The sequence below is a fragment of the Theobroma cacao genome, chromosome 7 (genome assembly GCF_053813885.1).
Source record: "Theobroma cacao isolate CCN51 chromosome 7, ASM5381388v1, whole genome shotgun sequence".
Taxonomy (NCBI): domain Eukaryota; kingdom Viridiplantae; phylum Streptophyta; class Magnoliopsida; order Malvales; family Malvaceae; genus Theobroma; species Theobroma cacao.
In genome coordinates, this window is record NC_142645.1 from 8,771,336 (window position 1) to 8,784,608 (window position 13,273).

The following is a 13,273-nucleotide window of genomic DNA, read 5'->3' on the forward strand; positions in this document are numbered from 1 at the left end:
TCAACAACGGTCAGAAAATATCTATGACCAGATAATGTAGCGGCATCATAGGGTCCCTAGATATCTACATGAATAAGATCAAAAGGATTCTTTAAACTTTGAACATGGATGGGAAATGGAAGTTTTGCTTCTTTTGCCATATGACATATTTCACAAAATAGATTGTTTGAACATTGCATATCTGAAAACTGTTTATGTAGTACATTTATTCTTTTCACAGGTGCATGACCTAACCTAAAATGACACAAATCAAAGGACTTTAAAGTTGAAGTACAAACATTATTTTGAAAAGCATTACAACCATTAATGATAGAAACAGCTAAAGATTTAACTAGTTTTTCAAGATTGAATTCGGATAAATCTTTTTCATCCTTGTTATTAAGAGAATCCACCTAAAGCCTATATATGGGTTTACACATTCGTTTTATGCTATTATGTTATTCCTGTAAAAAATATATAGTTTACTAATGTCAAACTTGATTTTTCGTTGCCGAACATCATTGCCAGTTTTGTCCTCAGCTCCCCGCTTCCTCAGTGTAATACCACTCCCAATGATAAATACACTGAAATATTACATATAATCTCAAATTTGACAAATAGGTTCCCTATTAATTTTTTTTGAAAAGTTGTTTTTATTGGTCCCATCACCATCATTCCATTTAAGTATTTAGCTTCAGTGGCAGAAGACTTTGATGGTATGAAAAAAATAGTAAGGGTGGAAGTAATTGTACAAATGTTAAAAGGACCTAACAACAACAAGAATCTCAACAGCGTCACGAACTAGGGGCAAATGAGTAGACTCACACCAAAACTCATGAGAGTAGGCAGTAAAATCACCCCTCGGCAGACAAAAACAAAAACTTTGTTGTTCAGAAATTAGAATTATCAAGAAAACAAGAAAGCACCTAGATAACCACAAGAATTGTGATGAAAAAACAACCAAGGTAAAGCCAACATCCAAAGGAGCCAGAGCACAAGGCTTTCCATTGGACAGAGGTGATCAAAGCCTGAAATGCAAACAGCCGTGAAAGAGAGAAAACCTGGAGCATAAACAAAGCTGCCCCTTGGGAACTCCTTAAACAATCACGCACAATAGAAAAGAAAACTGATCAAGGAGTGAGAAACCATAAAGAGCAAAGACGAAGGGCAAAATGCAAAAACAATCACAACAGGTCCCCAGTAGAGAGCAAAACATCAAAAAAGATCAGAACCACAACTCTTTAGCTCTTCCTCATAAATTACTTTATAAATAGTTGAACTTATAATAGAATATCTTTTATTTTAAAGGTTTATTAAAAAATTATTAACTAGAACTTGTTTAAACGTTGATTTGATACGACAGTTTCTTTTAGAGAGAAAACTCTCCTGAGTCAGTTTTCTTTCAAGAAGAAAATCCTAAGACAATAATGGAGGCTGGAAATTGAGAGAAAATCCTTTCCATTGAAGGATTAAGTTAAGATTCTGTGTTTATTTTATGAAACTCTTGTATTTTGTCTAGTTTTGCACAAAAAGTTTTTTTTTTTTTAAATTTCCATAGTATTCAAAAGAAATGGGAACTAAAGTTCATCTCTTTACATCAATTTTGCCTAGTATGCCCCGTACAAAATAAAGGGGTATACTCCTACAAAATCGTTTCCAACACCCAGGTGATCAAAAACCACACCTGCAAAAAGACCCCGTACACCAGCCTTAAATGAACAAAAGGAAAAACACAGCATAATCCAATCATCAACACAGGGTTCAAAGGCTTAAAGAAAAAAGATATGTTCCCCTGTTAAGCCAACAAATCAATTCAATTCTTGCAACCAAAAAAGAAAAAGATCACCACCCTTAAAGATAGATCCTCTGCCTCAACACCTGCAAGAAAAGGTGAGACAAAAGAAGACTCTCAACAGGCTCAATCATTGCACAAAAAGTTTAGTTATGTTTCTTCAATTTCCTTCAAATCTAGTACTGTTTCAATGATTTTCCGGTAACATGATGGGTAACAATGGAAAAGTCTTGAAAAGATCTAGTTTTTGTAACACTTCATTTGGTTAAGTGGTTAGGAACATATAAATTTTAGAAGTAGGCTAAAAATCTATTTTTGACAGTTTGGATGAACCAACTTTGGGTCACCAGAACACTACATTCCGGTACCGTTTTGAGTCAATTCTTTGGGGGATTTTGTAGTATGAATTGTGTTCTTCATTTTGGTTTCACTGGTTCTGTTAGAGGCTTTTTTTTTGTTAAGAGAATCGAAGGCTTAAAATTGCCTAGTTGAATTTAGAAACTCAAAAATCTAGGACTGTGTGATGATTTTCAAAATTTTGGTTGTTGGGACTTATGAATCTTGTAATCCTTTTCATCGAAACATATTCTAATGTTATAGTGTGACATAAATGCTCCAAATTGATCTTGTGTTTATCACTAGAAACAGTTCCAGGTAAGAGTTATAAGAGTTTAAAGTAGGCCAAATGGCCATCCAGATTCTAGAAATTTCAAATATTAAAAAAAATTCCTTTTTAATTTTTTCAAAATTAGATTTTAATTAAGGTTTGATAAATTTTGTTGTAAAGTTTCATAAAATTATGGATATGTGATTTTCTACTGTACTTTTATATCAAAAGATATATACACACACGCACACTTTATAAATTTATTTCTTATGTTAGTAAATTTTGTAAAAGTATCAAAATTAAGAAAAAAGTTACAAATATGATTTTTATATGAAATTATATTAGATTTCTATCAGAAATTAAAATCATTACTAGTTTTATATTTTAAGTTTAATTCTCTACTTTACTTGATTTTTTTATTTTTTTCTATGATAAAAAGGAAAAATAGTCTTACTAATTGAAAATGTTTCCTAATTGCAATGGAGGTTGCTACACACCCTTAGTGCTTAGGATGATTGGAAAGTCATTTTATCGAATTTGTTTGTAAATTTAGTTTTGATTTTTGCATATATTTTCTTGAAATATTAGGCAATTAGGAGAATTTTTGATTTGTTCCTTGACAATGAACTTGGCTAAACAGGTAAGTGATTGATATCCCTTTAGTGTTTTCACATCTTTTTAGCCTTAATGTGAATTTGTACTTGGTATATGTTATTTTATCTTATGGTTTATTAAATCGGGTGAGCATGTTGATATATATAAGTAAATATGCTCTGTTCTGGTTTTTGAAGTATGATCTCTATTCTAGTTTTGAAATGTGATTTTTGTTCAATGTATACATATATGTTTTTGTGAATACAAACATAAAATATTTAGTCGGCAATGAATATGCTTTTGATGTGCATCGGATGTGTTTTGGAAAAGTGAATATACTATTTTGTGAAATTAGTTAATCTAAAACTATATTTGTTTTGTCTCCTAGTATGACTATGTTCTAAACTTGCCAATAGGAGTTAAATATTGGCCATCTCGACATTTATTCTGTGATTAGAGATCAATCTCTAAATCGCACCATTCGTTATAAAATATTGGTTTTTGTGATATCTATTCAGAACAGTTAATAGTTACTTCTAATATACTTTTGACTCATGTCACTGAGGTTAATTGTAGTTCTGATTTTGACTTATGTCACATAGATTATGTGGTTGTAGCATGTCACAGGAGACTAATAAAATCTAAAAGTTATTTTGAAATTATGTTTTATTTTGTTATTTGAAAATTTTGGAATTATGACAATTTTGTTATTTGAAGTAAAATTATATTTACTTTTATTATCTAAAAATAAAATTTTGAAATAATATGATTTTGAATGAGATTACCCAAAATTTTGTTTTGATACTTAAATGTGTATTAGTAATTTTGGCTTAAATGTTTTGAGCATGCTTAATTCAACTGAAGAGATGTCAGTTACTTATTGAGTGGTTATACTCATTCCTATAATCTTCATCATTTTTATAGATTTTGACATTTTTGCATGTTTGGGAATTATACGTGCTTGTTGAGAGTTTTGATTAGTAAGATTAACATTGACCCTTGGATATTTATAAGCTTTGTTGTAAGTATTTTATTTTAATTTGAAAGAGATATCAGTTAGATAAGAAATTTGTATATTGTATTATTTGGATATTTGAAGTTTTGTAAAGTGTAAAATTTGAAGAGACTTTAGAGATATTGCATTTGATTTAATATGATACTATTATTTTTCATGCTTATAAAATTCGTCTTATAAGTATGTGGGTTTGTTGCATCCTAAAACTTTAAGTTTAGGACGTGACACTCAAATACTAACTCATCAACCTTCTACCACCTCTCCATTAGGGATAAATGTAAGATTAGTTAAAGTGAAAACTTGAACTGACCTTGAAAAGCAAAGAACAAAAAATGGATTGGCAAAAAAAGAATTTCAATTGATTTTACCATAGGTTAATGCAAAATTACTATGTCACTTCTGTCAACAACTTTTTTTTTGTTTTTATAATTGGGAGAGAGGGGATTCGAACTTTACTCTTTAAGCAGACATGTTTTTATCCTAGATTAAAATAGACCAATCAAAACCAACCAAAACATGTTTTTATACTAGATAACAATATGAAATTCATCTTCTTTCCAAAAAAAAAAAAAAACAATATATGTGTTCATACCTTTAATTTTGATATATATGTATCCCTGTTTCGAGAATTAAATAACTTTTTTGTTATGTCGGCAGGCTATAGAGGATGATGTCATTTAACTGATTTCATTTAACTTGTAATAACAAATCAATTAAATGTTTTATACATAGTTTAAATTAAACATACCAAATTGATTGATATCAAATAACGTTATAAGCACATTTTTGCAGCATTAAAAAAATATGATATATTTACTATAATTTTTTATTTATAATTTTGATGATTAATTTATGTTATTTATTTGATGATATTAAAGTTAATTAAATGATATATATATATATATAAAATACAAAATTGATTGATATATTAAATGGTCTTGCAAAACACATTTGGTTGCTTCCTCATACGTAGAGTACTATGAACGACAAAACATTTTGGTGTTAAAATATTCCTGATTCCAAAATTTTTCCTCTTTGATTATTAGTATATTACAGATTTTATAAACGCTAAATACCCAAATAAATTCATAATTATACAAGAAAAATCAATTAAATTTTTATATTTTTATTGCATTTAATTAAAAAATTTTATTTTTATTTTGAGTCAAATAAATCGTTTTCACTAATTGTTAACTAACTTTTATTAATCAGAGTAATAATTGTCAATTTAATATTATATCATCTGCCGTGTGATAAGTTGATGTGCCATTTTCTAAGAAGACATTGCCATTTGGCAATCAGCAGATGACATGACTAAAAAAAAATAAAATAACTTAATTGTTGACTTGATTTTAGCTTTTTTGTCTAATCACATGTTTGATTAGAAAATAATTGTTTTAATATTAGTTTTTTTTTGTTTTAAATGCCTAAACTAATGATTTTAAGACATATGATTGGAAGAAAAAAAGTTAAAAACAAGTTAATAATTAAAAAATCCAATCAACAATTAGGTTATTTTAATTTTTTGGCATCGTTATTCGCCACGCGGTAGTGTCATCTTAAAAAATGGCACGTCAACATACCATGCAGCAGATGATATGATATTAAATTAACAATTATTACTTTGATTAATGAAAGTTAGCCAATAATTAGTGAGAACGACTTATTTGATTTAAAATAAAAGTATATGAAACAATAGAGATAAGAAAGAGACAACGAAACATAAGTCATTTTGAGCAAAGTACAAACATGAAAGTAATTCACTCTGTTTAGACTAACAATTCTAAACATGAAGGTAAAGAATCGGTTCAACTCCTTCTCATTTCACATCCGATTGAAGAATATACACAAAGATAATGATATTTTTGCATCCAGCTAGTGTATAGTAGTATCAGTTTTTCCTTTTAGTGCAAACTTGTATATTGCTAATGAACATTGAAAATATACGCTTTATCAGGCATCTTATCCTCATCTCAATATTTCTGAACTTATGCAAGTCTTATTCATGTAAATGCCAACCAAACGAGAGCAGCCCCTTGATGAACTGAAATTAAAACCCTATGAGTAGGTTCATTCTCTAATAATTACTATTCTGGAGTTCGGAATACAGAGTCAGTGATGAAGTATGCAGAATAGTTATATATATATATTCTAGATTTTAAAAAATTGTTTTTCCTCCTAGGTTGTTCTGCAAAGACCAAGAACAAGTCTTCATATTCCAAAATAGGTGGCTGGATTAGATACAGATAAAGGGTCTAGATTGAAATGGCAAGTGTTTTTTGTTTTGAGTATACAATATATCCGTTTGCTATAGTTATTAGGACGAGAAACCGAGGGAAGCTGCCTGAGTAAGCCAAAATAAGAGTTTCCAGTGACATACTGTTTTTCTGATTTACAATGGATGCTGAGCCTATCAGTGACAACAACTTTTTAACCATAGTCCGTCCAGTAGATACTCAAACACTTCATTTTCTTCAAAGTTTCCTCTTCTTTCTCACAACAGATGATAAAGAAAACAAGTAATCAATTTACTTCATTAACTTGAATGCAAGTCAATTTGTCCAGAATCATGTACAGCATATATTTGAATCTTCAGCACTTGGTTTACCTTTGTTACCTCATAGTAATTGTTATTTTATCTTATTATTAACTTTCGAAGCTGTTGTTTCAAAATTATTCAGAATTGAATTCATACTTGGACTTATAACTTGCCTTGCCTTCTATAATTGAAATTAGATGATTATGAAGTATGTGATCCCCTTCATTCACTCTATTGTCATCATGAAGTAGCATGTGTCATCACAACCTTCATGTGAAGAGATTATCTAATGCAGATACCACTCGGACTGCAGCAAATGAACCCATGCTTAATTTTCGCTGTCAAAACAGTTTGGTTTTACATTTAAAGTACAAAGAATCGGCTTGCAAGTCTAACATGAAACAGAATTTATTGGTAGATTATGCAACAAGAAAAAAGAAAGAAAGAAAAGAAACAAGCAATGAGGTTGTCAGGAAAAAGATAAATTGAAGATTTTTCACTGTTTACTTAATATTTAAAGCCACGTGCTTACAACGTAGAAGTTTATATTGCTAATTTCTTACACGTACAAATGGTGAAGTATTAAGCCAAATGCCACCAAGGAATAAACTAAAGTACACTAGTCAAATGGTAGGAAACAACTTTATTAGATGTTATTGTAAATTGTCCATATTTCGATGGGGAACTTGAGAGTTGACACTCGCATTGTGTCTAATTGCCAGCTCCAGGACTTGGAACTGACTCGCCAGACAGAGCAATGTGCTTGGTTATGTTTATCTCATATACAGCCATTCCATGACCACTTTTAGCAGGAGTTGAAGGCGGAATAAGAACCTTAGGATTAGCACTCACAATCATACTCTGCTCCAAAGCAGGACCATCCATGTTTTCCTTGCTTAAAGCCTTTCTGGCTTGAAAACATGGAACATGGCATAGTAATACAATAGCGATTATAAGTATTATGGTTTTACTGAAAAGAGCCATTCAGAGTGTTAAGAGAGGAAAGTCTAGGAAGCAAAACTTAGGTTGCAAACAATGAAGTGCTGAGGTCTTGTATGGGATAATGGAATTGGCTTATAAACTAATCTATTTATAGGCTTATATATGACATGAGGTAGAGGCGTGAGGGTCAAGTTAGCTCAGTTTGGATGATAAGTATAATTGAAGCCCTGAGAAACTGTTTGATAGGGTTAGGTACATTGGAACTGAATGTCTGCCAATCTCATTTTCTTGCACTTTTTCTGGTGAATTGGGAGCCTAAATTAGACTGTCTCCAACAATATAAAAAGAAGAATGATGGTATGGTGATCAGAGCTTTAGGACTCCCTTACATGCAATGTGATTTTGAACCACCTGCCTCGTATTCTGCTTACAAGGTAGTGATGAGTTTGCAGGTTGTAGCTAATATCTTTATGTTCCGCTCTAAAAATACTAATTTCTTTAACATCTTAATTGATAACGGATAAATTTATTTGTTTTAGGTAGTATTTGCCCCAAGTAGGTGATTCTGCAGATTAGTGCAGATGCCTCTAACTTTTGAAGGTGTCTCTTGATTCATTGTATGATAGAATACATAAAAGGCACAATACACTGACAGCAATGTCGGATGCGTGTAAGGCTCTTTAGATAACAGTACCAAAAGATCAATCTTACAATTTCATTGGACACTAAAATTGTCAGTGCTCAAAGATCAATGTTACATTCTATTGGACACCACCATCTTCTTGATAATGACAACCATGAAGAATTGTACTATAACTGCATTTGTGCATCTTGCATTACATAGTCAACCTATTAATGTTAAATATTAGATGATGAAACGTAAACTTCTGGCGCTGTAAAGCCTAGAACTCTTTTATCTAATAGACTTGGTAGTCTGAGCTTGATAGAGAGCACCTCACATCAGTGGGGAAAAATTCAGAGCCAAAGCTGTACCTAATTCAGAGCTAAAGCTTAGTAGAGCAAAGTTTAGTCGATATTCTCAGCACCAGCTACTATAATTTGAATTTTTATTGTGCAGAGTTCACTAAGCTATTTTTTGTATGGTTAGACCAGTCACACTTGGAAATGCTATCACCTTCAAATCTAACACAAATTTTTGTGATACAGAATTTAGTCATCAAACTGGGAGTAGTTTATTGGAGGGCAAGACTAATGATTACTACCTATGAGGATTAGTACGTAAAAAAGCATTTCTGCTGGAGTGCCTAAAAGTTTGGTCCTCTTTTTTGAATGACCTGTTGCTAATAATAATGCACCTAAGAAATCTTCATGCAGGATCAGCCAGCATCTCCTTGCCTGGAAATTATCAAGGAGCTGGTTTCTGATCTTTGCTTTGTCACCTCATTAAGTTTTTTACTAAACCCTGTCTTGTGTTATAGATCCTAACGTAAAGCATTCCCATTGAACATAACAATGTGCTTGAGAAAGTTGCAGACGGTTAAAAGCAAGCAATGGAGAATATATGCAGACATAGGATATATAGGTCAAGATATCCGCAAGTCGAAAATACATACCATAATTGAAAGTCATAGGATTAATACAACAAACTGGAAAAGAAGTAACCTCAACCGCAAAGCTGTGAGAATATATAGAGGAAACGAACAAACTAATAAAGCCCACAACAATATAGATATACAACTTCAAAGTTATCGAGAAAACGCAAGCTTCCGATAATTGATGGAATTTCACCTGAGAAAAGAAGTAATTAAGGAGTAAATAGAGAAGAAGAAAAGAAGAAACCACATTTGCAGTAAGTTCATATACGGGTTTACAAATGGGCATGGACTGGGTGCGAGGCACATCTTGGATTCGGTTCTCGAAAGAAACAGCAAGAAACCGCAATTGCATTGAATTCTTGAGAAGATCCCATTTGCCAATCTGTTAGAAATTGGCCTTTCTTGGAGTATCCTTATTGGAACACACCAAACCTGTTAACAAAAACATTTTGTTAAAACTTTTCAAATTAAGAAATTCAGATCTTAATATTCAGCTTTAGTCCTCCATCTTGAACTCAAAGAAAAAGAAAAAAACAGTTGGTTTTGATTAGAAGTATTGAAACTCACCTTAGAGTATCAGCTGTGTTGTTTTCTTCCTCCCCTTCTGATCTGGATTTTCCTTCTAACATATTTTTCCTGACCTTTCTCAATGATCCTAATAAACCACCATGGTTTTCCAGTTGTGACGACAATGTATCCCATGCTCAATCCCAACACCAGCCCACATCCATACCCCAACAATATAGAAAATTTCCAATTCAATTCCCTTGTATCATCACCTTCGTCAAATTTTGTTACTTGTGGTTGCAAATTCTGCTGATTACTACAACTTTTTGATAAAGGAAGTCCACATAAACCCAAGTTTCCAATGTAGGAATCATTTGTGAAAGTACCAAATTGATTACCTTGAGGAATGAGGCCACTAAGATTATTCCAAGAACGGTTTAATACCGCTAAGAATATAAGATTGACTAATTCTGCTGGAATTCTTCCTTCAAACTTGTTTGATGAGAGATCCAATGATTCAAGCACTGACAAATTACCTAACAATGATGGGATACGACCTATTAAACTATTGTGAGAAAGGTTGAGGTCTCTAAGTGAATGAAGTTCTCCAAGTACTTCAGGAATTTGCCCGTTGAATCGATTATTTGAAAAATCAATAACCGTCAAAGTGGTTAAGATGTTCATGAATTGTATCTCCAACCCTTTGGTTGTAATGAATACTGATTCTTGATAATACATATTTCGATCATATACATCTCTCAGGTACTCTACTTTTGTTCATTTGCATCCCTTATAGCATGCAAAATTTTCAAAAAATTTCGATGGTAAGTAGCCATAGAAGTCATTGTGAGAGAGATCAATGATCCGCAAATGAGAAAAAGAAGATGTAACTTCTTCACAATTATCTATCTGACCATAGAATCTATTAGCTCGCAAGACAAGAATATTTATATCCAAATCTCCTAACCAATGAGGAAAAGTGTCATTTAAGTTGTTGTTTGCTACATTTAGAATTTTCAAGTCTATGCAATTAACCAAAGAATGCGGTAACGACCCTTCCAGCTGGTTGTTATTCAGGTTAAAATTTCTTACCGAACAACCTTTAGCAAAATTTCCTGGTATTGTACCATGAAAGTTATTCATCTGTAGCTCCAAGTCAAGCAGAGCTTAAGTTCCCGAGACACTGTGGAATACTTCCAACCAAATTATTCTTAGAGAAGCTGAGAGCTTTACTTGACCTTACACTGCAAATTGAGGAAGGCATGTCTCCAGCTAATTTATTTATTGTCTGAAACGAGGAACCAACTCAATGAAGGTGGTGGAGCTGGAAGTCGCCCTTAGAGCAAATTAGAACACAGGTCAGGAGTTTGAAGATTGTTGAATAACGTATTTGTGAAGTCTAACAAGAAAAATGATGCTTTTACTTCGCTATGCACATTTGGAATTGGAAAGTATTCCATCACATCTAGGCCAATTGTACGTATAAGTTAATACTACTTGAGTATAAACAACGAAAAGCAATTACAGCACTTGTTTTTTAATTTAGGTATTCCAAGTCAAAATATACTTTGTCTAACATAAAGGAGACCTCTAATAAGAAATGATTAAAATATTATCTTGGGACAAATAACATATTAATTACATGAGTTATGTTAAAGAAAACTTCTTATAGGTTATATTCTCGTGAGTTGGGTCATAACTTATGAGTCCTCAAACTTAATTGTTCGATTTAAAATAGAGTTGTTGTCAATCTTTTTATATAAAGGTGAATCTTTTTTTTTTTTGGATGAGGTCCTTAGCTCAGTTTAGATTCATTAAAAAGAATAGGTTCTGGTTTACAAAAACTCATTAGGTTTGACATTACGATTATGTGTAAGGAAAGTATTAGTAATTTCACAACACTCATTAAATTGGTATCTAATAAGTTATCTGTCACCTTTTAACCTTATTAAATAAATTTTAGTTCAATATTCAATTTTATTTCTTTTACCTATTTTCAATTTTATTATTTTTATTATCTTTGTAATTTTTTTTATTTTTTTGAAACAAATAAAAATTCTTAGTATTGCAAGTTTTTCAAAACCTTTGCCACTTGAATTAACAGAATTTTGAAAGATTTTCTCACTTTGGAATTTCAAAAAGTTGTCTCTTACAACATTCTTGAAATTCCATCATTGGAGAATTTTTATTTATTTGCGTTTTTATATTTTTATTTATTATTTACTTTATTTTGTTATTTGCATTATTATTATTATTTATGTCAATCCTTTGTATTGAAAATTTCCTCCCCTTAGTTGGATTTTAGAAGATTTCCTTTCCTAGAACTTCTATCGAAGTTGTTTCCTACAATATTCAGGAGATTTCATCATTAGAGGATTTTCATAAATTTATTTAAATATTTTATGTTATGAACATGAATAATGGCTCTATTGCTAATTTACAAAAGTTTTAATTGTTTATAATTTCCCTTTTGGCACTGAGGCTTGGGATTTTTATATCCATTGTGTGTTATTTCTTTTTAAATTTGACTTCTTGAATCTTGTTTTGTTTTAACTTAGTTTCTTTTATAGATTTTGAGTATAATTGGGATTAGGATTCCATCCATGCTTTTTTTTATATATATATATATTTTTGTTTTTTTCCTAAATTTTTGATAAACCCTCGGATAAATTGAGGTGTCTGCAAGTTGTATTAAACAATTGTTACTAAATTTGAAATCAATATCTTATTTTCAAATTAAAGTTCACATATGTAGCTAACAATATATTTGTTTGGGAGATTGAACTATTGTGTTCATTTGTTTGTTCACAGAATGATCATTTTGGGAAATGACCATTTTGGAATAAATCGAAATAGCAATTATCAACCCCCAATAATAGCTATTTCACGAGTCAAGAAATGGGCTAAAATAAATTTGAACAAAAATACCTTTAACTCTTTTACCAAATTACTACCCTATATAACAAAACCTAACCCTAGCATATAAAAATTTTCATTTTCCTCTTTTTTATTTCTTTCTCTACCTCATTTGCCTTTCCGTAAATTTCTTCCACCACTGTCACCCTCCAGTGACAGTGGTTGATCAATGACTCCATGACTAGATCTAGATCCAGCAATGGGAAGTGCTAGATCTAACGCTTCATTACGCAAGGTAGTTGTGAGGAGAAAAGAAGAAATATAAAAAAAAATGAAAAAATGAGAAAAGAGAAAAAATAAAAAAAAAATTATATTATAAATTTATTTATAAATTATAATAATTTAATATTTCAAATTAAAAAAATCAAATTAGTTAATTATAAACTATTAACATTTAAATAAATTATAAATGATTAATATGTTAATATTTTTAAAAAATGAAAAGGGTGAAAAATAAAATAAAAATAATAATAATGATTAAAGTTTTAATTAAAATTTATTAATATTTTTAAAAAATATAAAATACACTAACACCCTCATGTTTTAACCATAATTACATGCACGTCCATTAATTTTCAAAACGAATACTAAACCCCAAACGCATAAATAGTGTTAATATTAAACATAAAATATCTAAAAAGCCCTTATTCTTTTTTTGCCTATTTTTTTTATTAGGTCGGTCGGCGGATTCCTTTATACCAATTAACCACCCATCTCCTTGGGCTCCCTTAGGGTGCACTAGATCGTGGTGCTCCTAAATTCGTACGATTTGGTTGAATTTGGCGTTCCTCAGCTAGACTGGACTATAGATTGGTCAACCGTGGGG

General features: G+C 31.0%; 1 protein-coding gene across 1 annotated transcript; it reads right to left on the minus strand.

Annotated features, from left to right (window-relative positions):
- Positions 1–9,600: 9,600 nt before the first annotated feature.
- Positions 9,601–10,801, minus strand: LOC18594321 (receptor-like protein 18). Its single transcript, XM_018124317.2, is given in 1 exon segment — positions 9,601–10,801. A coding segment is annotated over 1 exon segment (1,074 nt). The 5' UTR covers positions 10,675–10,801.
- Positions 10,802–13,273: the final 2,472 nt, after the last annotated feature.